We start from the raw sequence: 27,239 nt of genomic DNA on the forward strand, positions 1-27,239 counted from the left end.
CAATTAGGAAATAGAGACTGGAAATATTTTACTACTTTTTCAACTCATAGGGAGATTGAAAGACATTCTACCTGCATGCACTCCAAATGGGATCCACCTGGCAACACCCATCTGGGGCCAATGCACTCAAACAAATTGAGCCATGGCTGCTAGAAAAAAACAGAAAGAGAAGGGAGGAGGAGATGGGTGGAAAAACAGATGGTCACTTCCAGTGTATGCCCAGACTGAAATTACACCCATGACATCAACATACCATACTGAAGCCTACCACTTAGCCAAACGGCCAGGAATTAGATTGAGAATTTTTAATGATAGTTCATACTAAGCTAAAAAAAGTTTTGAAGACTTAGATTTTTGCATTTTGGGGAGGTGTCTTGTGCTAAGAAGTCACTGAGTCTACACTTGTAGGGTCATGTGAGAAACCTCCACAGGAATAGAAATGACAAACCTGAAAACATGTCTCTGACCAGGTGGTGGTGCAGTGGAAAGAGCATCACCCTGCATAAGACCCAGGTTCAAAACGCCAGTCATGGCTTGAAAGTGAAATCACCAGCTTGAGCACAGGATTGCTGGCTTGAGCATGAATGAAATCATACACGACACTGGTTGGTGGCTTGAAACCTAAGTTTGCTGGCTTGAGCACGGGGTCACTCACTCTGCTGTAACCAAGCCAGTGAAGAGACTTATGAGAAAGCAATCAATGAACAGCAAAGGGCAGCAATAAAGAATTGATGCTTCTCATCTTTCCTTCCTGTCTGTCCCTAACTGTTCCTCTGTCTTTTACATAAAATTAAAAAGTGTAAACATGACATATGTTCCCAGGTATCTTGAAATTTCTGCACCCAATTACAGATCTTTACCACTTCCATCCTAAACTCCTACATGAAAAAAACAAACAAACAGCTTAGCACACACACACGTCACCTACGTGCACAGGTTTCCCAAGTCCCCGAAGCAATGGAAGAGGAGCCAGATAATAGTGACCTTCGAAGTCCAAGGGGAGAACTTGGGTACATTGCTAATGTGATGATGGAGGTCACTGGAGCAAAATCACGGTCCAGAGAGAATGCAGCACAGGACGTGTTGAAGAGACCAGCTGTCCCTCTATGACAACAGGAATACACCTGGGCCTCTCACAGCCCTTTCCACTGCAGCAGCTTCCCAACCACACTGTAAGGTCTGGCCTCCGCCATGACGTTTAGATCTCTCACCTGTATCATCTGCCTCCTCATCCCACCTACTTGGGCAGAAGGATAGTGTTTTTTTTCACATCCCACTTGTTCCAGAAAACAAGACATGCTTATTTAAAAATGGAACATGAGTGTTGATATAGATTCTACAATTTCCAATACATTTTGTGCCCCGGTGAAAAGACATGGCACAATATTACAATGTTCTAATAAATATTGTTTTCTGATAGCACTTTAATTGTTCTAGACAACATGTAAATTTTTACTTTTATTTTTTTATTCATTTTAGAGAGGGAAACAGTCAGTAAATTAATCTGTTACTGCATGTCCCCTGACCAGACATCAAACCTGCAAACTGTGTGCTTTGGGACGACGCTCTAACCAACCATGGTATCCAGGAAGGGATAACACTAACTTCATTTTCCCAAGTTGAGCCAGTTGTGCAGCATGGAAACAGGTGTCCTCTCTCCACATACAGCACTCACATTAACTCGGCATCTTGGGTGTTCGTCATCTCCCATCTGGTCCTACAGCCTCACTGCTACTGGATTCAGGGTACTTTATTACAAAGCACCTTTTAAAGTGACAGCACTGTCCTGTGAGTGCTCACTTCATGCATTGTCAGAAGAACAGTGACAGGACATCACCTAGTATTCAGATAAACACATTGGCAGAGATAAAGAACTGACTTGGATAACATCACTAAGAAAAAGTGAGAAAATTTTAATTTAGTGAGAAAATTTTAATTTAGTGAGAAAAGTGGAGGCAGAAACATAGTCCAGCAGGTGCCTCAACTGGGATCCACCTGACAAGCCCACTAGGGGATGATGCTCTGCTCGAGGGGGCCCCTTGCAAGCACAGCCATTTTTTAAGACCTGAAGTGGAGGCCAGAGATTCAGCCTAAACACCTGAGGCCAGCTCGCTCTAATTAAGCCATGGCTGCGGGAGGAGACAAGTGAGAGAGAAACAAGAGGCAGAAGCCTGGAGAAGCAGACGGGCACTTCTCCTTTCTGTCCCGACTTATACTCAAACCAGAACATTCACATGCTGGGCTGACATTCTACCACTGAGGCAACAAGCCAGGGCCGAGAATAATTTTAAAACCATAATATAATGCTGTTATTCTCCAATGGAAAAATGAAATACATTAGACAAACCTGAAAGGTTTGTCATTTCTAATCCTGTAGAGGTTTCTCACATGACCCTACAAGTGTGATCTCTGTGAAATGACTTATATTTTCCAGTTGATTTCTCTATGACACTACATTCCAAAAAAGCCCTTCTTAAAATCTCTAAGCAGGTCATATAAGTAACATTCCATGACCATTAAAAAAAAGGAGGCCCTGGCCGGTTGGCTCAGTGGCGTGCAGAAGTCCCGGGTTTGATTCCCGGCCAGGGCACACAGGAGAGGCGCCCACCTGCTTCTCCACCCCTCCCCCTCTCCTTCCTCTCTGTCTCTCTCTTCCCCTCCTGCAGCTGAGGCTCTATTGGAGCAAAGATGGCCCGGGTGCTGGGGATGGCTCCGTGGCCTCTGCCCCAGGCGCTAGTGGCTCTGGTCATGGCAGAGCGACTCCCTGGATGGGCAGAGCATCGCCCCCTGGTGGGCATGCCGGGTGGATCCCGGTCGGGCGCATGCGGGAGTCTGTCTGCCTCCCCGTTTCCAGCTTCAGAAAAATACAAAAAAAAAAAATAATAACTATAGTAGGTTTTTTATTAAAGTAAAAGGGATAACTGCATAGTGAGTTTCTATAACCAAGAGTCATGAGTGTTGGGGAAAATTGTACAGAAATGCAATGTATAGAAAATCATTCACGTTAGAAATCTATGAGATTTCTACTTGGCAAATAACTATGAGCATTGTTGAATTACCTATGTTGATGCATTACTTCCCTTCCCTAACGAACACATGCACACACATTTCTTTATTAGTCCTCTTACTCCTACATCTTCAGGTTACTAATGTATCTAATGCATTTTTGTGTATCAAACCATGAAAATTTGTTTACAGACTCAAATAAAAATATATGAAATAATACACATAGGACCAACATTTTAAAAAAACTTAATTATACTAAAGTGGATTTTCAATTACTAGAATTTGTGAAGCAGAGCACTGTGATACTGGAGGGTGAGCAGCAGTTACAGAAGAGACCACAAGGCAGATAAAACAGACACACGCATGACTCACAAGCCCTGGAGGAACAGCACAGCCTGCCTGAGTCCATTCATGGAGGCCACGGGAGAATGCCAGAAGAGAGAAGCAGGACTCAGAACACAAGGTTTTAACAGGTTCCATCTGCAGACTCCTCAGTGTTCTGAAGTTAATTTTAAGTTGTTAAAAATAAACCATGAAGAGCACCTATTTGGTAAATTACGCAAAGAACATAGCTAAGGGTAAAACACGGTGACAGCCCTGAGGTGGGAGAAATTCTATCGCTCACAGGGGTGCAGTAAGGCTTGCATACCATGTAAAGCTTTCCCATGTTCTTTATGTCTGTTTCTCTTCTATCCAGTCTTAGCAGATGTTGAGTAAATATAAATTAGGATAAAGACTTTGTAACATAAATTGCACTTTAAGGCTTAATTCTCTGATGCTCAAAGAGTGTTTAACTAAGGTTTAATGTTTTGCCAAATTACTTACATTTCTGTTTCTCTCAATCATGAATTCCACAATGTTGAGCAAGTTTTCAGCGCAGATAAAAAGTATCGCCACATACTTTACATTTGCAAGGTGCCTCTCTGGCATGTGTTTTCTTGATTAGGAAGGTAAAAGCAGTCATTTCAGTTTTTGCCACACCTCCATATTTATAAGGCTTCTTTTGATAATGAATTCTTGAATGTTTACTATGATTCCCCTGACAAAAAAACAAAAAAAAAACACCTTAATACGCTCCCTAAAAATATAAGATTTCTGTCCAGTATGAGATTCCTGATGGTGAGTGACCTGTCAGGACTGGCCAAGGTCTTTGCTCATTCTTTTTGTTAGTAAGGCTTTTCTTCAGTATGAGTCCTCTGATGTCTAGTAAGGTATGAGGAGCAATTAAAGGCTGTGCCACTTTCTGGGTATTGATAGGGCTTCTCTCCAATATGAACTCTTTGATGTTTAATAAAACTTGATGAAATTCTAAAGGCTTTGCCACATTCTCTACATTTCTATAGTTTCTCTCCTATGTGAATTCTTTGATGTACAGTAAGGATCGATTTCTGGATAAAGGTTTTGCCACATTCTAAACATTTATGAGGCCTCTCTCCAGTGTGAATTTTCTGATGCTCAGTAAGATTTGAGGAATGACTAAAGAGTTTGCCACATTCTCTTCATTTGTATGGTTTCTCTCCTGTGTGAGTTCTTTGATGTTTAGTAAGAGTGGAGGGGTGAGTAAAAGCTTTACCACATTGACTGCATTTGTATCGTTTCTCTTTTGTGTGAGTTACTTGGTGCGTAGTAAGACTTGAGATTTGAGTAAAAGCTACGCCACATTGGTTGCATTTGTTTGGTTTTTCTCCTGTGTGAATTCTTTGATGTACAGTAAGACTTGATACTTGGGTGAAAGCTTTGCCACATTCTCTGCATTTGTATGGTTTCTCTCCAGTGTGACTTCTTTGATGTACAACAAGAGTTGAGGAACAGGTAAAGGCTTTGCCACATTCGCTACATTTGTACGGTTTCTCTCCTGTGTGAATTCTTTGATGCACTCTAAGAGTGGAGGAATCATTAAAGGCTTTGCTACATTCTCTACATTGATATGGTTTCTCTCCTGTGTGAGTTCTTTGATGTCTAGAAACAGATGAGGAACGGTTAAAGGTTTTACCACATTGTCTGCATTTGTATGGTCTCTCTCTTGTATGAATTCTTTGATGTACAGTAAGTAATGATTTCCGGGTAAAGGTTTTGCCACACTCTAAACATTTATGAGACCCCTCCCCAGTATGAGTTTTCTGATGCTCAGTAAGAGTTGAGAAACGACTAAAGGCTTTGCCACATTCTCTGCATTCGTATGGTTTCTCTCCTGAGTGAGTTGTTTGATGTCTAGTAAGAGCCGAGGAACGGTTAAAGGCTTTGCCACATTCTCTGCATTCGTATGGTTTCTCTCCTGAGTGAGTTGTTTTATGTATAGTAAGAGCTGAGGAATGGTTAAAGGCTTTGCCACATTTCCTGCAATTGTATTTTGTCTTTCTTATATGAGTTCTTTGATGTTGAGTAAGGTGTGATTTACGGATAAACATTTTGCTACATTCTAAACATTTATGAGACCTCTCTCCCATGTGAATTTTTTGATGTTTAAAAAGGGTTGAGGACTTGCTAAAGGCTTTGCCACACTGTATGCATTTGTGAGGTTTCTCTTTGGTGTGAATATTTCTCTCATTTAAATTAAGACATGAATGCCAATTAAATGTCTTACCAGATTTTTTATAATGTTTTTCTCCACTATGAACTTTCTTACATTTATTTACATTGAATATTTCACTGAAAGCTCTGGTAAATAAATTGTAAGTGTAAGCTTCCTCTTCAGTATGAATATTCTCTTCTTCAGTATGATCTGAAGATTGTTTAGCATATTTGACACATTTACTTTGTTTGTTTGTTGTCTCCACAATATGAATCACGCGATGAATGTTAGAATGTGATATCTGGTCAAATACTTTTCTGTGTTCATAATGGTTCTTGAGAAATGGAGCTTTTTCATTTTGATTATGAATAGGTTCTTGTTTAAAATTTTTCCAATGTTCATTGTATTGATAACTTCTGTCTTCATTATGTGTACTCTGGTAATCATCAAAGATAGATATGCTTTTACTCAACGGTATAATTTCATTTAACATATAAACTTATTCCCAAATAACTACTCTATGATACCTACTAAACCATGTTGATTGTACAGAATTTGCTCCAAATTTAATAAATATTATAAACATTGACATGAAAAAAACATTTCAAAAACAAATCCAGCTGACCAGGTGGTGGCGCATTGGATGGAGTGTCAGACTGCAGAAGACCCAGGTTTGAGACCCCGAGATCGCCAGCTTGAGCATGGGCTCATCTGGTTTGAGCAAAAAGCTCACCAGCTTGGACCTAAGGTCACTGGCTCGAGCAAGGGGTTACTCAGTCTGTTGGGAGGCCCACAATCAAGGTACATATGAGAAAGCAATCAATTAACTGAGGTGTCGCAATGAAAAACTGATGATTGATGCTTCTCATCTCTCTCCGTTCCTATCTGTCCCTGTCTATCCCTCTCTCTGTCTCTGTTAAAAAAAAATTCAAGGATTATTTACTCCAAGGATTACATAACTTCCTAACCATTCTAAATTTTCTTTTCAAAAATATATAATAGTAAATAAGTTTTGATCTTGGTGGGCAAGCCCACTAAGGCATAAACTTTTCCCCATGTGGGGATTTTGCTCAATTGGTCAGCAATGGAGCCATTTTTTTAGTGCCTGGAGTAGAGTCCACAGAGCCATCCTGAGTGCTCAAGGCCAGCTCACTCGACCAATCCAGCCATCACTGTGGGAGGGGAAGAGAGAGAGGGAAGCAGGAGGAGGACAGGCAAAGAAGTAAATGGTTGCTTTTACTGTAGACCCTGATTCCGAAATGAACCCTGGACATCTAAACTTTTGACCATTCACAATCATTAACGAAATGGGCCAGAGCCAATTTGCACTTTAAGAAACTGATAGACAATGTAGCTGACTTAAAGAGGGAGTTTCACAAATATGTAATATTTTTTATTTATTTAGAAAACAAAGAGTTAACCAGAAATAATAGTACTGCCCTGAACAAAGAGCTCAGTTGGTTGGAGCATCATCCTGAAGCATAGAATTTGCTGCAATTCCCAACCAGGGTACATACAGGAGCAGATAGATGTTCCTGTCTCTTTTTACATTTTTCTCATCCTCTTTTTTTGATAAAATCAATGTAAGAAGTTCTTTGTTTTTGTTTTTGAAAAAGGCAGGGAAAGTGACAAAACATTTATTTGCTCTTTTTTGAACCTTTACCAGAAAATCAAACCAGCAATCTGTGCTCCAGGACAATTCTACAACCAAATAACGTATTCAGGCAGGACTCAATTTCTTTTTTATGTTCACAGAGACAGAGAGAGGCAGGTAGAAAGAGAGGATCAAAAAGAAAACATTCATTGTTTTTTCACCCTGCTGTCCATTCACTGACTGCTTATCCTGTGTGCCATTACCAGCAATTAAATCCACAATGTATTTGTTTAAGGACGACACTCTAACCAACTGAGTTGTTAACAGGCCAGAGTAGAGTAAACACTTAACCAATTAATAATACTAATTGTCCCACCAAGGAAAATATACTTCATTGTTTTCACTGTCATTCCACTATGCAAAGGCTGTAGGCTTAATCCCTGGTCAGGGCACATATAGGAAAAGATCAATGTCTATGTCACTGTCTCCTCTCTCTCTAAATGCAGTGGTACCTTGACACATGGGGACTTTAAATCATGAGCAGTTTGAGAGATGAGCAGCCACTCGTGGGATTTTTTGGTTTAAGTCACAAGTGGATATTTGAATTCAGAGCTTCTGCCACCCTCTACTAAATGGCCTGCCAAACGTTCTGAAAGGGAAGAGGAAACAAACTTCCATGGAAAGGTTTTTGTTGAAACAGCCTCTAAGTGAAAGCGAGGAAAGTGTGGCAAAAAGCCAAAAGTCAGTGAAGAAAATGATTAAGTAAAGTAAAATAGCAATTAAGTTTAGCAATAAAGTTACATATCATATGTAGTGTGTAAGTTAAATCCTGCAATTAAATGTAGTGTTAAATATGAAGAGAGTAAGTTATGTTAAGCGACAGAGCACGAAATGAAATCCTCCTCTGCCAGTCTCCTCCCCCTCTCCCAGCATCTTCACCTGAACTTGAAGGTAAATACACTTCATAAACCAGTTTATTTCTTTACACTCTTTCTTATTGTGTGTGTGTATAGATATATGTATTTATTATTTATTAAGTACATTTTCTTATTTAAAAGCATATATGTAAAACAAAATATTTGTGTGGCTCTGGGAGGCTGGAACAAATGAACTGCATTCCCATTAATTTAAATAAGGTATTTCGATTTGTTACATGAGCAATTGAGTCACAAGCTCAGCCATAAAACAAATTAAACTCGTGTGTCAAGGTACCACTGTATAAAAATAACAAAAAATAATTGTGGCAGGTTACTTCTGTTTACATTAATATCCTTTCTTCTCACCACTCTTCCTAAATTTGAGGCTTTCATTAAGTTTACATTATCAAAAACAAAACCTTCCGTATCTTACCAGTATTGTTTTAGAGAAAAAATCGTTGATTCCTCGCTTTTGTAACAAGGCCTGGTTGTCTTCAGATGGCATAGCTGAAAGATACAAAATATGACAGTTATGACAGAAGGTAATTGGATATACCAGCAGTTATTAACAAAATTACATTTTAAGTACACCAAAGGCAGGTTAAAAGTTCAAGGCAAGATCAAGAAAGGTAACAATGAAAAAAGTCACATCAGAGAGGAATAAAAAATTACATCTATTACTAACAATATCTGCTGAAACACCCAAGCACACAAGGGCGATATGGTAAGAACATTTCTAAGTACCAGTTTCTTCTCAAGAAACACAGAAATGACAGTACTGTATGCTCAATGAACTGGTTGCTTTGCTGCTTCCTGAAAGACCGTTTCTGTTTTGAATAATAAACTGCCAAGAGAATGGCAGTACATGGTGAATGCACTGTAAAGACCATTTTTTAAAAAGTGAGTAATTGTTCAAGCACACAGAGAGTGCAATACTGAAAACAGATTATCATAACCTGAAACAGCATGAGTAGTGGTGGTGCAGTAAAGAGAGTGTCAACCTGGGATGCTGAGGTACCAGGTCTCAATGCCTTAGGCCTCTATCCTGAGCATGACCTCATTTGCCTTGAATGCAGACTCCAAAGTTTAAGAACGAAGACACCAGGCCTGACCCGGTGGTAGCACAATAAACTGAGTGTTGGCTGAGATGTTGAGGTACCCAGGCCAAAATCCCAAGGTCGCCAGCTAAAGTGTGGGTACATCAGTTTAACAGTGGGGTCACTGACTTACGAGTATCTATGCCCAGCAGGTCACTGGCATAGATATGACCCCATGGTCGCTGGCATTAAGCCCAAGTTCACTGGCTTCAACAAGGAATCAGAGTCAGTGGCTCAGGTGAAGCTCCCCGTCAAGGCACATATAACAAAGCAGTCAATTAACAACTAAGGTGCCCCAACTAAGAGTTGATCCTTCTCTTCTTGCTGTTTATGACTGTCCCTCTCTCTCAGGAAAAAAAAAGACAGGCAAAGAAAACAATATCAAGGTCACAAGCTTAGGAAGGCTTCACTGTCTCAGCTGAAGACCCCAAGTCAAGACACATATAAGATGTTGTCACTGAACAACTAACTAGAATGACTCAACTATGAGTTGGACCTTTCCATCTCTCTCCCTTGCTCTCATCACTCTCAGTAATAAAAAGGAGAAGTGGGGGAGAGGGTAACCTTAAAATGAAGAAAAAATTATCAGGGTCATTGTAAAATAAAGAAAAAATATAAAAAATAAATATAAATGTTAAGAAATAAAATGATGATAAAAACAAATTAAACCATAGCATTTGCAGAAGCATGAACACACATAGAAGGTATTGTGCTAAGTGAAATAAGACTGGCAGAGAAACACATATAGCATATGATGTCAGTTATATTTGGAATCTAAAGAACAATATAAATAAAGAAACAACCAGAAAGAGACACACAGTTATAGTGAACAGAATGATGGCTGCCGCAAGGCAGGGGAGTTGGAAAAGTCGGACAAAAAGTTGAAACACTTTAAGAGAACACCTTGGTAGTTACAGACCGGTCATGAGGTGTAAAGTGCAGCATGGGCACTACAGTAAATAATAATGTATTAACTATGCTGGGTCCCGGAAATATCATGGGCAACACATTCAGAATTTATAAAGTGTATTAAGGACTAACCACTAACCAGTACATCTGAAACTAGTTCAAAATAATACTGAATAAAAAAAATGCAAACTATGAACAGAAAATTATCCTACGGAATTTTGAAAATTGTATGTTTCAGTGATCAAAAATCATTGTATATTAACTATATTTTATAACTGAGTGTACCATCAAACAGCAAAGTTTGCATCATGACAATATACACCAGAAAAATGTCTTACACAAGGCATTGAAATCATTCAAAAATAACTATCAAATATTATTCAAATAAAGATATTTAAATGAGCCTGACCAGGCGGTAGTGCAGTGGATGGAGCGTCGGACTGGGATGCAGAGGACCCAGGTTTGAGACCCCCAAGGTCACCAGCTTGAGTGCAGGCTCAACTGGCTTGAGCAAAAAGCTCACCAGCTTGGACTGAAGGTCGCTGGCTCCAGCAAGGGGTTACTCGGTCTGCTGAAGGCCTGCGGTCAAGGCACATATGAGAAAGCAATCAATGAACAGCTAAGGTGTCACAACGAAAAACGGATGATTGATGCTTCTCATCCCTCTCCATTCCTGTCTGTCCCTATCTTTCCCTGTCTCTGACTCTCTCTCTCTCTGTGTCCCTGTAAAAAAAAAGGATTAAAAAAATATTTAAATGATATGGTAAATTTTTTCTGGTCCTGTATTTCAGCTACTCTTACAAAAATCTGTAGGATATAATCCACCTAAAAAAATAACCTTCATATCTAAATAAAGCATTACAAAGTTTTGAAATATTAAGAGACTAATTTAATCTTTAACATTTCAGATTAAGCACACCATTAGAAAAAAACATGCTGAAAAAGCAAATTAAAAACCTCATCACTGCTTTTGCCTGATATAAACTTGAATTAAGGAACAAAGCCGCTTCCTGGATATGAAGTGCCCAATAATGCTGTATCCCACTTTACCAAAGGAGAACAATTCTGCATGTGTACCAGCACTTGTGAATCCAAAATATGCCAAAGATCTCATGAAAAACTGAAAACACATAGGACCAATTCCCAGGCAGCTCTCAACTGCACAAGAAAGAATTACAGAATGAAGGTGATTATGAAAGCAGGTAACAGTGGACACTTTCCTACCTGCTGGGCAATACTCTAAGGTCGCCTATGGAAGGACTCTATGAGATACATAGAGACATGAAATTAATGTAGACAATTAAAAATTACAGACTGGAAATACTTTTTTCTTTTCAAGTTAAAGAAGGAAAGATAGAAAGACTTGTGCATGCATCTCGATGTGATGCATATAAAACCCCACCTGCGGCCGTTGTTTTATCCATCTGGGGCCATGGTTGCAACTGACCTATTTTGAGTGCTGGAGGTACAGAAACCACACAGCCATCCTCAGAGCCCACGGATAATACACTGGAAACAAACAAGACATGACTTCAGGAGGTAAAGAGAGAGAGACCATAGAGTGGAGAAGCAGATGGTCACTTCCGCGGCATGACGTGATTGGAATCGATCCCAGAACATCAATATGCTAAGCTGAGGCTCTCTCACTGAGACAAAGTGCTAGGGTCCAGACCAGAAACTAGTAACAATAACACTGGGAAACAAAATTTTTGTTGCATCCACAAAAACACTTGTTCTTACCTAATACGAGTGTGTTGATCTCAAATCTGACATTAATTTTTCTCTGTAAGCTACAGTTTTTTTTGCAATTCAAGGTTTTTAGGTTTTCATCTTATTGTAAAATTTTCAACATTTAGTTTAACATAATGAAGTAGAATGTCTTCTTGGGCATCATCTTTGTGAAAATATAATAATGTATAGAAGGCAGTAAATACACTAATACACAAAAAGATGATTGCATCAGAATTTGTCTACAATTTGGAAATAGAACATATTAAAACTTTTAATCATAAAATCTGCACAAAACTTATTTAAGTTCTATTCAGGCAAAAATTTCTGTACGTAGCTCTTGCGTTTGTGTACTTGTTGAGGACAATCTCGTTTGATGCTCTAGCAGTAGTTTGCTCATCACTAACAGCTCCAAGATTTTCAGGAAACTTATCAAGATGACTGTTCAGGAAGTGAATTTTTTTTTTTTTTTTTTTTACAAAGACAGAGTCAGAGAGACGGATAGATAGGGACAGACAGACAGGAACGGAGGATAATGAGAAACACCAATCATAAGTTTTTTGTTGCGACACCTTAGTTGTTCATTGATTGCTTTCTCATATGTGCCTTGCCCGTGGGCCTTCAGCAGACTGATTAACCCCTTGCTCAAGCCAGCATTCTTGGGTCCACGCTGGTGAGCTTTTGCTCAAACCAGATGAGCCCGCACTCAAACTGGAGACCTCGGGGTCTCGAATCTGGGTCTTTCCGCGTCCCAGTCTGACGCTCTATCCATTGCGCCACCGCCTGGTCAGGTGGGGGAAGTGAATCTTAACGCTCATGTTACATCCAATGTCGCAGAAAGCCAACAGCATCCTTTGAACCAGAATTTCATAGTTTTCTCCTTTTTGGTTGCCAAGGAAGTTCTTTGTAACTGCCACAAAAGACTGTCATGCTGCTTTCTCCTCCTTATTCATCTTCCTGGCAAATTCTTCTTCACATATGAGGGTTTGAATTTGAGGTCCTTCAAATACACCTGCTTTTATCTTCTCAAAAGACAAGGTAGGAAAAGCAGAAATAATATGTTGAAAGCATTCACTTTCTCTATCCAAAACCTGAACAAACTGCTTCATTAAGCTAAGTTTGATGTGAAGTGGCAGAAAAATGATCCTGTCTTTATTAACTACAGGTTCATTCACAATATTTTGCATCCCTACTTCCAGAGCTTCATGTTTCGGCCACTCCTTCTGTGTCCAGTGTTTTTCCTAAGCTCAGCTGTCCCACAAGCACAGAAAGCAAGAATACTTTGTGAAACCTCTCTGTTGCCCTAGCAGGAAATTTACCCTTTTAGGATCCACACAAATGATCCAGTTATACTCCTCATACTTCAGTAAGTCGAAGACAATTTTTATGTTATTATAATCTTCTTGCAGATGATTTAAATAACCCATTGGAACCACTGCATAAACATTACCATTGTGTAGGAGAACACATTTCAGACTCCGTTTAGAGCTGACAAGAAATAGCCGCCATCCTGTTGGACTGTAAGTGGTAACACCTAGCTGGCTGAGAAGACTACTGATATTATGACAGTAAACAATGTGTTTGTCTTCAGACAAAATGTCCACAAAACTTTGTTCACGCTTTCTGAAATAGAATACTTTAGCTGACTGGTGAAGTACATTTTCTTGAAGTCTGGAGGCTAATAACTCAACTGCTTTCTTTGATAGGCCCAAATCTCTTCCTAAGTCATTCAATTCAGGTTGGCTGTACTGCTGAGGGGTAATGACTGCTTGGCATCAGAAGATCCTTCAGATTCTACAACCATTTCCTCATGCATCTTATCAAAATACACTTGATCACCATGTTCACCTTCTTCATCCTTAGAAGAAATAAAACCATTGAAAACTGTAACCGGGAGTGTCTCAGAGTGTGGGATAGGTCGTATTGCTGAAGGAATATTAGGATATGCAATCGTATGCTGTTTTTTCTTGCCGATGCCCTTTGTATGGATCAGACAAAAATAACAGTCACTGCTGTGGTCCTTAGGTTCACGCCAAACCATGGGTATACCAAAAGGCATTTTTTTGCATTTTCCTTTTGTCCAGTCATGAAGCATTTCCTCACAATTATGACATACAATATGAGGAGCCCAATTCTTGTCTTGATCGCCAAGAAGAACTTGAAAACTGGCAATATGTGCACATGTCACAAATGATGAAATATTGCACCTTTGACATTGAAGTGTGTTAACAGCCACATATATAACAGAAGGTGTCACGACTATTCTTATATTTATGCCTACTCGTAGAAGCCATGATTCAATCTTAAAACAAAAGAAGAGGGTGTTTTTTTATCAGATAATTTTTTACATTTAAAAACGACTACAATTATGTAAAAGTGCTGTTTGTAAAACATTGATTGCCTTGTGGTTATGTTCAATCCAAGAGTCATTGTCCTTTAACTCCAGTTTAAACACCAATGCATGCCATTAACTGTAACAAAAAAAAATTAAAATTGCATAAGAACTGGAGCATGCACTAAAAAATGGATTTCAGATTTGGAACCAGCAATGCAGAAATATCAGAAACAGTTCTAAAACCTCACACAACAGAAAATTTTAAAAATTGTTCCCCAGTGTAATTCATACTAAGCAGAAGAACATTTTGAATTAAAACAGAATTAGATCTTCATACTTTGGGGAGATACTTTGTGTTGTGATGAAATCACTGAGTCTACACTCTGTACAGTCTTGTGCATAGGATTAGGAATGATAAATCTGGCCTGACCAGGCAGTGGTGCAGTGGATAGACATCAAATGGGTACATAGAGGACCCATGTAAAACACCCAAAGGTTGCACAGGCTCACAAGCTTCAGTACGGGATTGCTGGCTTGAGCATAAGATCATAGACATGACCCCATGGTCACTGGATTTAGCAAGAGATTACTCCCTCGGCTGTAGCTCCCCATCAAGGCACATAAAAGAAAGCAATCAATGAACAAGTAAGGTGCCACAATGAAGAATTGATGCTCTTATCTCTCTTTCCTGTCTGTCTGTCCCTCTGTATTTGTCACAAAAAAAGAAAAAACAAAACACTACAAATGAGAAAAAACAGCTCATCATGTAATTTCTCTGGTACGTGCACAGGTTTTCTGTGCTCCCCAAAGCTATGGAAGAGGAGTCATCATGGCAGCCCTCAGTCTTAGTAGAAGACAGACCACACTGCTAATGTAATCATGGACTTCACATAAGCTAAAGCAGGGTCCTCAGAGGATGTCAGAACACAGGACACGTTGGAGACGAGCTGTCCCTCTCTGACAGCAACCAGAATACACCTGGGCCTCTCACAGCCCTTTCCACTGCAGCAGCTTCCCAACCACACTGTAAGGTCTGGCTTCCTACATGACCTTTAGATCTTTTACCTGCCTCATCTGCTTCCTCCTCCCACCTACCTGGGTGGAAGGATACTGTCATTTTCCTTTCTGGCTCCAATTTCTAATTCATCTCCTTCCCAGGTGAGAAGACACGGTACAATATTACAACATTCTAGAAAATAACTTTCCAAAATACTGTTTTCTGAAAATACTTTAATCATTCTAGACACATGTAATTTTTCATACACTGAGTTCTAATCAATGTGCATCATAAAGTCTTTCTTTCTACACCACCAAACCCTATATTTGGTCCCTCATGGCAGAACGCTGAAATCTACCCTGCAAGGTAAAAGGTCCTATGTGACATTCTCCCTAATGAAGGAAACAAAAGCTGCAGGGACAGAATAAACTCAGGAAGAAAGTCATCCTCACCCAGGGAGACCAGGTTCCTATAGTTCTCAAACATCACATCCATGTACAGTTTCCGCTGAGCTGGGTCCAGGCATTCCCACTCCTCCTGAGAGAAATCTACAGCCACGTCCCTGAAGGTCACATCCCTGAAAATCAATGGTTTCTGGAAGAAAAGACACATTAATAGAGGTCCGCAGTCTGAGTTCATAATACCATCCTACATGAAAACAGGATTTGAAGTGGTTTTGTCCTAAGAGAAAATGATCCAGTAAGATCATTTTAGCGCAGCAATATATATTTTTTCTGACTGTGTGTGTAAAAGAGAAAGAGGGTCACACAAACTGGTTTGAGAGAGATGAGAAGCATGAACTCAAGCTGTGGGACTTTTAGTTGTTTACTGCTTTCTGATGTTTCATGACCACGTGCCTGTAGCCAAGCCAGTAACCCATTGGACAAGCCAGCAACTTTTGGACTCATAACAACCATGGGGTAATGTCTATAACCCCACACTCAAGCCAGGAACCCTGAATTAAAGTCAGTGATCTCGAGGCTTTGAATCTGGGTCTTCAGTGTCTCCGGTCAGTGCCTTTTCTACTGTGCCACTAGGTGGGTAGGTACTAATTCTCTCAAAAAAATTTTTATCTTTTGTTTTCTTAATCTTTCACACAGTAATATTTTCTAACTTATTTTCTAACACTGAATAATGAGGATCACACATATCCATAAATGCACTACACAGAATTGACTTTCCAAGATGAATTTTAAAATTAAGGCATCATCATGACCTGGTAGGTCAGATGGATAGAGCATTCTCCTGATATACCAATGTGGCTGGTTTGATTTCTCGTAAAGACATATTTAAGAAATCAACTAATTAATTATTAAGATATGAAACAGCAAGTTTATGGTATTTCCCTCTCTCCTTCTATTACTAACAATAGAATTAAGGTAACAACACAGGCTTGTGGATTTCTCAATGCTGTATTTGTATCACTGATGATCAGTTGTGTAATATTTGTCAGGTGGAAAAGTCACAAGGTGGAAGTGTAAGCACTTCTTCAATTTTTACATGAACAGTTAACTGCCGTTTTCTAAAAATGCTGATTCTCACTCAGGAGTTCTGGGATGGGGCCTGTGTTTCCACAGCTCTAGCAAGTTCTCATTTTACCAGTGACACCAATGTCTCCAGTCCACGTGCCACACTCTTGAATAGCACAGAGAAAGAAAACATGAGGGAAAATATATACATGACTTTGAGCTAAAATTTTAATGGAATTTCTAGTTCTTAAAGAATAGGATGCGCCTGGTCAGGCAGTGGCGCAGTGGATTAGAGCATTGGACTGGGATGCAGAGGACCCAGGTTCAAGACCCCAAGATCACCAGATTGAGCGCAGGCTCATCTGGTTTGAGCAAAAAGCCCACCAGCTTGAACCCAAGATCGCTGGCTCCAGCAAGGGGTTACTCAGTCTGCTGAAGGTCCGTGGTCAAGGCACATATGAGAAAGCAATCAATGAACAACTAAGGTGTTTGTTACAAAGCACAATGAAAAACTAATGACTGATGCTTCTCATCTCTCTCCGTTCCTGTCTGTCTGTCCCTGTCTATCCCTCTCTCTCTCTGAAAAAAACAAAAAAAACCAGCATGCATTGCGACCATAAATTTACTATACACGATAATCTTAGAACAAGATATTTCTTCCCTTGCTGTGAGACCGCTTTGTGAAACATGCAGTGAAGTGTAGACCTTGAGTTTTATTTCAAATGAAATCTACAATTGTTCAAAAAAAAAAAAGTACAAACACTGGCCAATACTCATAAGAAACATCATAAGCATCTATAGAAGTTTTTATAATTGATAACAAAAACTTCTTAAGCAAGAAGAGAAAATAGCTCAAATAATGTTAACATGTTATGCACACAGATATAATAGGAGAACTAGGTACAATTTGAAAGTGATAGAGCCTGACCTGTGCTGGTGCAGAGGAAAAAGTGTCAACCTGGAACAGTGAGGTTGAGTCAAAACCCCTGAGCTTTTCTAATCAAGGCACACACTGGAGTTTGTTTTCTGCTCCTACTTTCTTCTCTCTCCCTACATATTTTGCCTTGCTTGCCCTCTCCCTCTTTGAAATGATTTAATAAAAATCTTAAAAATAAAGTAAAATAAAATGATAAAAGATATTGTGATTCTGTAGATTCATCAATCACTTGTGAATGATACTTACTTTGAAATTTGGTTTTCTTGTGACAGAGAGACAGAGAGAGGGACCATCAGGAAAAGAGAGATATGAGAAACATCAGTTCTTAGTTGCGTCTCCCTAGTTGTTCATTCATTGCTTTCTCATATGTGCATTGATGAGAACGGGGGGGGGGGGGGGACTACAGCAGCGCTACTGGCCCACTTGCTTACCCCTTGGGACAAGCCAGTAACCTTGGGCTTCAGGCCAGAGAACTTTGTGTTTAAGCAAGTGACCACGGGGTCATGTCTATGATCCAACACTAAAGCTGGTGACCTCCGGGTTTGGAACCTCAGTCCTTGTGTCCCAGTTCAACAGTCTATCCACTGTGCCACCACCAGGTCAGGTGATACTCATTTTTAATAAACAGAGTAGCAAATAGAAAGTAATTTAAAACAACTGAATTTTTTTCTCTATTTTCTCTGAAAATTTTTATAAACATTCGTGGAGAGCTCTGCTGTGACACTGTAGGCACACAATATGAGTAAGAAAATTATCTGAAAATGGTCATAAAAATAGTAATTTTTGTAAATGTCCATCTACATGTTCCTTAACACTCCTTTAAAATAGCAAGACTTTTTTAGCAATCTAGTGAGTAATACTCTTCCAGCTGCTCTTCTCTGTCAGAACTTCCTCAGCTATTCTGACCCATAGAAAGTGCATTTCCTTAATCCTGTCCCACAGAGGTGACGCTGCAGCCACATGAAACTACAGCCTACTTTCCCTTCTTATTGATGCTCGAGCCTCTGACCCATCCTCATAAGGATGTTGGACACAGTTGCCCTCCCAGGTTGATGTCACAAAGGAGATATTTCTAGTATCAGAAAGTGACTAGAGAGTAATGGCGGCATGAGAGATATACCCCTGTTCACTCTCTTTGAAATTTCAGCAAATTAAACAACTACAACAGTGAAGTAACCCCAGATGGGCTCACAGGACTCCTGAAAAATCCCCACACCAAATGGACTGAAGGTGAGGCCGGTTGAAAGGGCGGCAGAAGAGAAAACGCACTCACTGTCAGCTCTGAAGAGGAGAGAAACTGGCCTGACCAGGTTTTTCTTTTTTGCTGCTCTATGGGAAGAAGGAAGGGCCATGCTACCTGGGTCTTGTTTACCAAAAAATAAAGAGTCAAGTCCACAGTCCCTGAGCCTCCTTCAGATAGGAGAGACTGAGAGGAGGAGAGGCTGAGAGGCAGAGGAGGAGGTGCTGAACTAAGAGGGTAGGAGGGCTGAGCTCAGGCTCTATGCTACACTTCCTGTGGTCTGTCTTCAGCCCACTCTCTGCACCAACACATAGTGCGGTCCCCCAGCCTCCCAGATGCCAACTCCCTCCCTTCACAGGTAGAAAGAGTGGCAGTGGCAGACCCCTCTGTGGCTCTCCAAAGCCACTCTTTCCTCTGAGAAATAGAGCTTCTCCACATCGGGGCTCCTCGTCTCTTGAGACGTGGGGAGGAGCGCCAGAGACCTTAAATCTCCATTGCTAGGACCTTAAACCACAGTGCTGTAAAGGTATAAAGCTGAAGCCGTAAATCTTTCACTACACACCACACCCACCAATGACTGCGGCCCTGCCTGCATCATTACCAGGAAGGTCGCAGTGGAGTTCTCCCAAGAATCTCAGAGCAATAACTTGCAGTACAACAACACCTACTGGAAAAAAATAGTAACCTCACAAATATGAAAAAAATATTTCCTTTTACTTTTTTTCCCCTCATTTTATTTACTTTTTTTCTCTTATTATCTTTAATTTCTATATTTTTATTACATACTTCCCTCCTTTGTCCCAAATCCTTCTCTGCCTTCATTTTATCTAGGCTCTCTGTGGGCATGAACAATTCCCACCATAAATTAATCATTTTTTTTATTATTTAGACAATTTAATTTAAAAGTGTGACACTGATCAATAAGAGGACATAGGTTTCAGGTAGATACCTCCACAGCATTTGAGTTCTTGATTATATTGTATTCCCTTCACCCGGAATTAAAAATCGTTTCTGTGACCTTATATTTGTCCTTCCACTTTATACCCTTCCCACACCCCTCCTGTTAGTCTTCTCCCCCTCCTCCCCTCCTCCTGGTAACCACTATTTTCTATGTCCATGAGTTAATTTTCCATCCCAACTATGTGTGTAAACAGTTCTGATGATTAATATGCTTATTTCACTCAGCATAGTATTCTCATTGTCCATCCATGTTTTTATAAATAACACTATATTATCATTTATTTTGTGTATGTGTGTGACAGACAGAGAGGGATAGAGAGGGACAAAGAGACAGGAAGGGAAAGAGATGAAAAGCATCTAAGGGGGTGGGTTCTTCAATGCAGCAGCTTAGTTATTCATCGATTGCTTTGTCATGTTCCTTGACCACAGAGCTACAACAGACTTAATGACCCCTTGCTCAAGCCAGCCACCTTGAGTTCAAGCTGGTAGCCATCCTGGTAGCCATGCTCATACCAGATAACCCTGTGCTCAGGACAGTGACCTCATAGTTTTGAACCTGGGTCCTCTGCATCTCAGTCTGAGGCTCTATCCACTTGGACACCACCTGGTCAGTCTTTTTCTACTACTTTTGCAGCATCCCTAAAATTTTGATATGTCAAATTATTACTTTCTTTTGTCCGTATGTACCTTTTTCTTGTGTGTGAGTGTGACAGAGAAATAGAGAGGGACAAATAATGATAGACAGGAAGGGAGAAAGATAAGAAGCATCAATTCTTTGTTGCAGAACTGTAGTTGTTCATTGACAGCTTTCTCAGATGTGCCTTGACCAGAGATCTACAGCACAGCGAGTGACCCCTTACTCAAGCTGGCAAACTTGAGGTTTCGAACCTGGTTCTTTCACATCCCAGCCTGATGCTCTATCTAGTGCGCAACCATCACCTGGTCAGAGTATATGTAACTTTTGATCTTTTATTTTTTATTTCACCTAATCAATTTTTAGAAGTATGTTGTTCAATTTTTACATTTTTGTAGGTTTCTTTACTTTCTTTTTGCAGGTGAATTCTAATTTCTTTTTTAATTTTTATTTATTTATTCATTTTAGTGGAGCGAGAGAGAGAGAGAGAAGGGGGGAGGAGCAGGAAGCATCAACTCCTATATGCTCCTTGACTGGGGAAGCCCAGGGTTTTGAACTGGTGGCCTCAGCATCTCAGGTCAACTCTTGAGCACCACCACAGGTCAGGCCTAATTTCTGTGTTTAAAAATTTATTTTTAGAGGAGAGCTAGAGAGAGAAGGAAGGAAGGAGCAGGAAGCATCAACTGCCTTATATGCCTTGATTAGCTAAGCCTAGTGTTTTCGACTGGCAACATCAGCATTCAAGGTAGATGCTTTATCCACTGTGCCACCACAGGTCACACTGAATTCTAATTTTAAAGCCTTATAGTCAGAGTATATGCTTGGTATAATTTCAGTCTCGAATTTGTTGTTTGATACCCAAAATATGGTTTATTCCTGATGTTACATGCACACTGTGGAAGAACAAATAAATCTGATATTTTGGGATTAAATGCCCTGTAAATGTTTATTATCTCCATTTAGTCCAGTGTGTCATTTGCAGTCAATATTTCTTTATTGATTTTCTGTATAGATGATTGATCTAAAGGTGTCAATGGTGTGTTAAGATCTCCAAATATGTCTGTGTTTTTGTCTGTTTCTATTTTTAGATGTTAGTAGATGTCATATATTCTGGTGCTTTCTGAGTTGGTGCATATAAAGAATTGTTATGTCTTCTTGATACAATATCCCCTGTATCATTTTGAAATGTCCATCTGTGTCTACAGTTACCTTTGTTGTCTTGAAGTCAGCATAGTTAGACATGAGTATGGCTACACCAGTTTTTTGTTTGTTTTTTATGTATTTTTCTTAGGTGATAAGAAAGTCGACTCCAGCATGTGCTTGACCGGGATTCACCTGGCAAGTCCACTAAGAGATGATGCTTTGCTCATCTGGTGCCATAGCTCCATTGTAACTGGAGCCATTGTTAGCATCTCAGGTGAGCCCATGGAGCCATCCTCAGTGCCTAGGCCAACTTCACCTAGTGGAGCCTTTGCTGTGAGAGGGGAAGCAAGAGAGAGAAGGGAGAAGGGTAGGAGTGGAGAAGCAGATGGTCACTTTTCCTGGGTGTGGGTCTGTTTGAGTTAACTCAGCATTGTGTTTTCTTCTTAGATTCGAGGCTCTCTTTTCATAGGCTTGGAAAGTTCTCATCCATTATTTGTTTGAGTAGGCTCTCCATCCCCTTTTCCTTCTCTTTTTCTTCTGATATACCCATTATTCTTATATTGCTCTTTTTTTGTTGTTGTTACAGACAGCAATGGAGAGAGGGACAGATAGGGAAAGATAGACAAGAAAGAAGAGAGATGAGAAGCATAAATTCTTGTATGTAGTTCCTTTGTTCTTCATTGATTGCTTTCTCATATATGCCTTTATGAAGAGCTACAGCAGCATGAGCGACCCTTTCCTCAAGCTAGTAATATTTGGGTTCAAGGCAGATAGGTATTATGGGGTCATGTTTATGATCCCATCAACGCTCAAGCCAGCAAACCCACGCTCATGCCAGCTATCTCTGTTTTAATGCTGCATCCACTGCATTTCAGTCCAACTCTCTATCCACTGTGCCACCACATGGTCACATCTTATATTGGTCTTCTTGTTGGAGGCAGTCAATTCTCGTGGTGCTCTATTATTTTCTTTTATTTGTGAGTCTATCTTCTCTTCTTGCTGTAGCATCTGTACTTGCCTGCTTTCAATGTTACTAAATCTCTTTTTTTGTCTGGCCTGTTTTATTAGCTAAAATTGCTACCTCATTTTTCTGTTCATCTGTTTGACTTCTTCATCTCTGTTTGGTTCTTTTTTAAAGTTTAAATCTTTTTCTTAAAGTACAGTGGTACCTTGAGATATGAACAGACCAACATACAAATTTTTTTAAGATACGAGCTGCACCATGGTCCGTATTTTTGTTTCAGATCTGAGCAAAATTCCGAGACTTGAGTTGTGATTCAGGAAGCTGCTGCTAGTTGGCACACTGGCACACGGGTCCAGTATCGGCAGTTTGATATACGAGTTGACTGACTTAAAAGCTCGGTTACAGAACGAATTAAATTTGTATCTCAAGGTACCACTGTATATAAGCCAGTGACCCTAACAATTAAAGAAGCCTGGCCTCTCGCCAGATAGCTCAGGTTTCTCAAGTACTTATAAACTAATTACTAAAGAAAAAGGGGCCCTGATCTCTTCTTCTTTAATAACTAATTTATTTCTGCCATGTGATGAAAATGGTTGTATTTAGTCAGTGGCACTGACCTTAGTAATTAATGTATGTTTGTGCCATGAAAAAAAAAGGTTGAAAATCACTGTGTTAGAGCATGGTCTTGAAATGCAAAGGTTGCTGGTTTGATCTTTGCCCAGGGCACAAAAAAGAACAGATCCAAGTTTTTGCCTCTCTCTCGCTCTCTCCCTGACTCTAAAATCACTAAAATAAATATTTAAAAACAGAAAGAAAAAGAGAAAGAGGCTGTGGTGGCACTGTTGATAAGTCATCAAGCTGAGATGCTGAGGTTGCTGGTTCAAAACTAGGGCTTAGCCCTGGCCGGTTGGCTCAGTGGTAGAGCATTGGCCTGGCGTGCAGAAGTCCCAGGTTCGATTCCCGGCCAGGGCACACAGGAGAGGTGCCCATCTGCTTCTCCACCCCTCCCCCTCTCCTTCCTCTCTGTCTCTCTCTTCCCCTCCCACAGCGAGGCTCCACTGGAGCAAGGATGGCCCAGGCGCTAGGGATGGCTCCTTGGCCTCTGCCCCAGGCGCTAGAGTGGCTCTGGTCGCAACAGAGCGACGCCCCAGAGGGGTAGAGCATCGCCCCCTGGTGGGCGTGCCGGGTGGATCCCGGTCGGGCACATGCGGGAGTCTGTCTGACTGTCTCTCCCCGTTTCCAGCTTCAGAAAAATACAAAAAAAAAACAACAAAAAAAAAAACTAGGGCTTACCCAGTCAAGGCACATAAGGGAAGCCCCTACTACTGGTTGATGCTCCCCACTTCTCCCCCCCTTCACTGCCTCCATCTTTCTTTTTACTATCTAAAATCAATAAACAAAATTTAAAAAAAATAAAGGAAACGTTTAGAAACAACCTCATTAGGCAGAAACATGAGAAGTAGAAAATTAAAGGTTGAGAATCCTAAATCCACTAAAGTTAGGAAGAAAAGCAAACACAGCCTCTGTGCAGGACACATCGCTTACCTGAGAAGCAGCCATTCTGTCCTGGCCCTGCTCTTGGTTGTTTTCTCAGGCGACAGTATGTTGAGGAGTCAAGTCTACATTTCAAGAATGTGCCACCACAGGTGTGCAAACAGCCCCTCTATCCACTTCCAGCACACTTACAGAAAGAACGACCTAGAAATGCTGAAAAGGCCACACTCTCCTGTCCTTCCTCACTGGAGTCAGCCAAAAGTGATCCTACAGGGAGACCACACTGTATTATTTTCCTGTCTTCACCTGTCCATCCTCCCTCAGACGTCCACACATTCCCACAGCAATGAGAACGGGTGCTGCTCTCCTGAACGCCCAAACCCAACACAACACCCTGTCATCTCCCCTGACCGTCCCTGCTCCCCACTCTCACTAATGCATCCTGGGCGCTCTCCTCTCTGAAGCATGTTGTTGCCTCCCCATTTACCTTTGTCTTTCTCTCTCCTAATCTCTTAGGGCTCCTTTTTTGCCTCTGAAACCTGTTTCCTGAGCCCCGTTTTACTTCTGTGACATTTTTTTCATGAGACTGAGAGGGACAGACAAATATGAAGGGAGAGAGATGAGAAGAATCAATTCTTTATTGTTGCTCTTTGGCAGTTCTTTGGTTGCGTTCTCATATGTGCTTTAACTGGGAAACTACAGCACACAAGTGAACCCTAGCTCAATCCAGAAATCCTGGCCTGAACCCAACAATCTTGGGATTCAAGGGAGCCAAGTTTGGACTCAAGACAGTGACTTTGGAGTTTTGAACCTGGGTCCCCTGCATCCCATCCAATGTTTTATCCACTGTGACACCACCTGGTCAGTCTACTTCTGTGAATTTGAAATAAAATTTGTCATATAAAAAAACAAAAACAGAAAGTAAATGCATCCAGGATCCTTCCTGCTAATCTCTGGGCTCAACTTGCAATCACCTGGAGCAGCCCATGATAACAACGTTACTTGACCTGCGGTGGCACAGTGGATAAAGTGTAGAACTGCAACACTGAAGTCGCTGGTTCAAAATCCTGTGCTTGCCTGATCAAGGCACATATGGGAGTTGATGTTACCTATTCTCTCTCTCTCTCTACCTCACTACTTTCTAAATTGAATAGAAAAGGAACTAAACAAAACAACAATGCTGCTCCACACAGAGCAGCTCTCCAAGTTTGAGGGGCATGGAGCAGGTGATGTCTTTTCTTAAATCAAGCCAACTAATAGCACCCCAGAAATGAATGATGTAGCTTCAGTAAGCATGCAGATCCCTTGGGGATGAGGGCTCCACTTGAAGTTGTGGTTCTGCAGGTCTGCAGTGGGGCCCAGGATATGGCATCTTTATCTAGGTCCCTGCGGTGCCTGCATTGCTCCCTCAGACCTGTTTTCAGCAGCACTGGCTGACAGGTATCAGACACAGCACACCTCACAGTTCTGGATACTATGAGGGTGGTTTCAACCTATTAGTCACTAATTCAACAAATCACATGAAAAAAATAAAAGCTGCAGAACATTTGAAGAACTCAAGACACAAGGCTCTGACTGCTAAGATCAGACATCCTTACCAAGTGCACAGTGAAATAGCCCAATATACTTTACTAAATACCAATGGCTTTTCAACATGATAGACACTAGGACTGATGCAGGTCTCAGAATTTAAACTTGACAAAATATATTTAAAAGAAAAACGATATGGAATCTTTTTAAATGTAACGACTTCTAGTATCAAAGATTTAAAAAATTGAGATTGCCTCATATTTAGCATAGAATTCTAAGCTCTGGTTATGGCCTTGGCCAGTTGGCTCAGCAGAAGAGCATTGGAGCAGTGTGTGGAAGTCCTGGGTTTGATTCCTGGTCAGGGCGCACAGGCTAAGCAACCATCTGCTCCTCCACCTCCTACCCTCTCCCTTCATTCTATCTTTCTTTTCCCATCCTGCAGCTAGGGATTTATTGTAGCAACGTGGCACCAGGCACAGAGGATGGTTCTATGACCTCACCTCAGGCGCTAAAATAGCTCAACATTAAAACAGCTTGACTGCTGAGCAACAGCCCCAGATGGACAGAGCATCACCACCGAGTGAGCTTGCATGGTGGATCCTGGTGCCAGTGCATGCAGTAGTGCCTTTGCGCCTCCCTGCTTCTCACTTATAAGAGGGGAAAAAAATAATTATATTCTGTGATTATAAGATATCACCAATGCTTATTTTAAAAAGTTAGTAACTACTACAAGAAAGCAGATAGTCAAATGACTAAGATTTATCTCAATAGTTACTTTTTTACTGGATTAAATGTGCGATGTGTATTTAAAAAGGTAAAAATATTAGACCTGCCCCCCCCCCCCAATTCTATTTTCTTCATCCCCACTTCTGCTCACCAGCCCTCCTCCCTGCGCACCTTAATCTTAGGGGCCCTCCCTCTCTTCGGAGTTCCACCCCTTTCTTCCCCTCGTGCTCCTTTCTCCCGGTTAATGGTTAATGTCCCTCTTTCCGTCGCGGTCCCAACCCCCCCCCCCCGCACCCCCACGTTGCCATCTCTTGATGGCCCCTCACTGACCTCTCCTCCCCCTCCCGTGTCTCTTTCCGTCCCTTGACCCCTCCCAGCCCCGCTCTGCGCGTCCCCGGGGCCCCTTGCTGTCGTCGATCCCACACAGCCCTCCCCGCGCGCGGCCGGGGACTCTTCTGGGGACCCCGCGTTCTCGCCCCAAATCCCCACCCCGTGGAGAGTGTGCTCTTCCTGGACCCGGGCCTCTTATTAAATGCGGTGGGGATCTTGGGGATGAGTGGGGCTGACCCCTTGGAACCGAGAACCCCGCGGCAGTGGGGGTCCCACGCCCTATGCGGGGGGACACGGGCAGGGTGGCCTTAGAGCTTCCCCGGAAACCGACGCGGAGCCCCCACCCGGCAGCGAAGCGGGCAGGCTCGGGGCCTCTCATCGGAACTCCAAACTCACCGCTGGGGGCTCGGGAGTGGAGTTCTCGGCATTCGCAGCGACACTCACCCTCAGTGAGAGAAAGAATGAGGACGAGGAGAGCCAGGTTTAAATCAGGAAGACCGGGTCCAGATCTCGCGGTATCTTCGCTCCAGCTTTTTCCCGGGCGCAAAAAAAAAAAAAGCGCGTGCGCATTACGTCCGCCAAGAGCTTTCTCATGTGGGCGGGGCCTTAATACTGACCTATCAGAATTGGAGGCTGCAGAAAAAGTGGGAGGTACCAAAAGGCAGCTTGTTCTAGGTTCACCTACAGATTTCGTGACCACTGATAATTTTTTGTTGG

At 41.3% G+C, this 27,239-nt stretch overlaps 1 protein-coding gene across 1 annotated transcript; it reads right to left on the reverse strand.

Moving 5' to 3' along the window:
• Window positions 1–4,056: 4,056 nt before the first annotated feature.
• LOC136399349 (zinc finger protein 420-like) lies at window positions 4,057–27,053 on the reverse strand. Its single transcript, XM_066374430.1, has 5 exons — window positions 26,919–27,053; window positions 23,988–24,203; window positions 15,548–15,689; window positions 8,463–8,536; window positions 4,057–5,954 (listed from the first exon to the last, which is right to left on the reverse strand). The coding sequence occupies exons 2-5, from the start codon at window positions 24,000–24,002 to the stop codon at window positions 4,506–4,508; spliced, it is 1,680 nt and encodes a 559-aa protein (XP_066230527.1). The 5' UTR covers window positions 24,003–24,203; window positions 26,919–27,053; the 3' UTR covers window positions 4,057–4,505.
• Between the last annotated feature and the right edge of the window lie 186 nt (window positions 27,054–27,239).

Source organism: Saccopteryx leptura, chromosome 3 (assembly GCF_036850995.1).
Source record: "Saccopteryx leptura isolate mSacLep1 chromosome 3, mSacLep1_pri_phased_curated, whole genome shotgun sequence".
Lineage (NCBI taxonomy): Eukaryota > Metazoa > Chordata > Mammalia > Chiroptera > Emballonuridae > Saccopteryx > Saccopteryx leptura.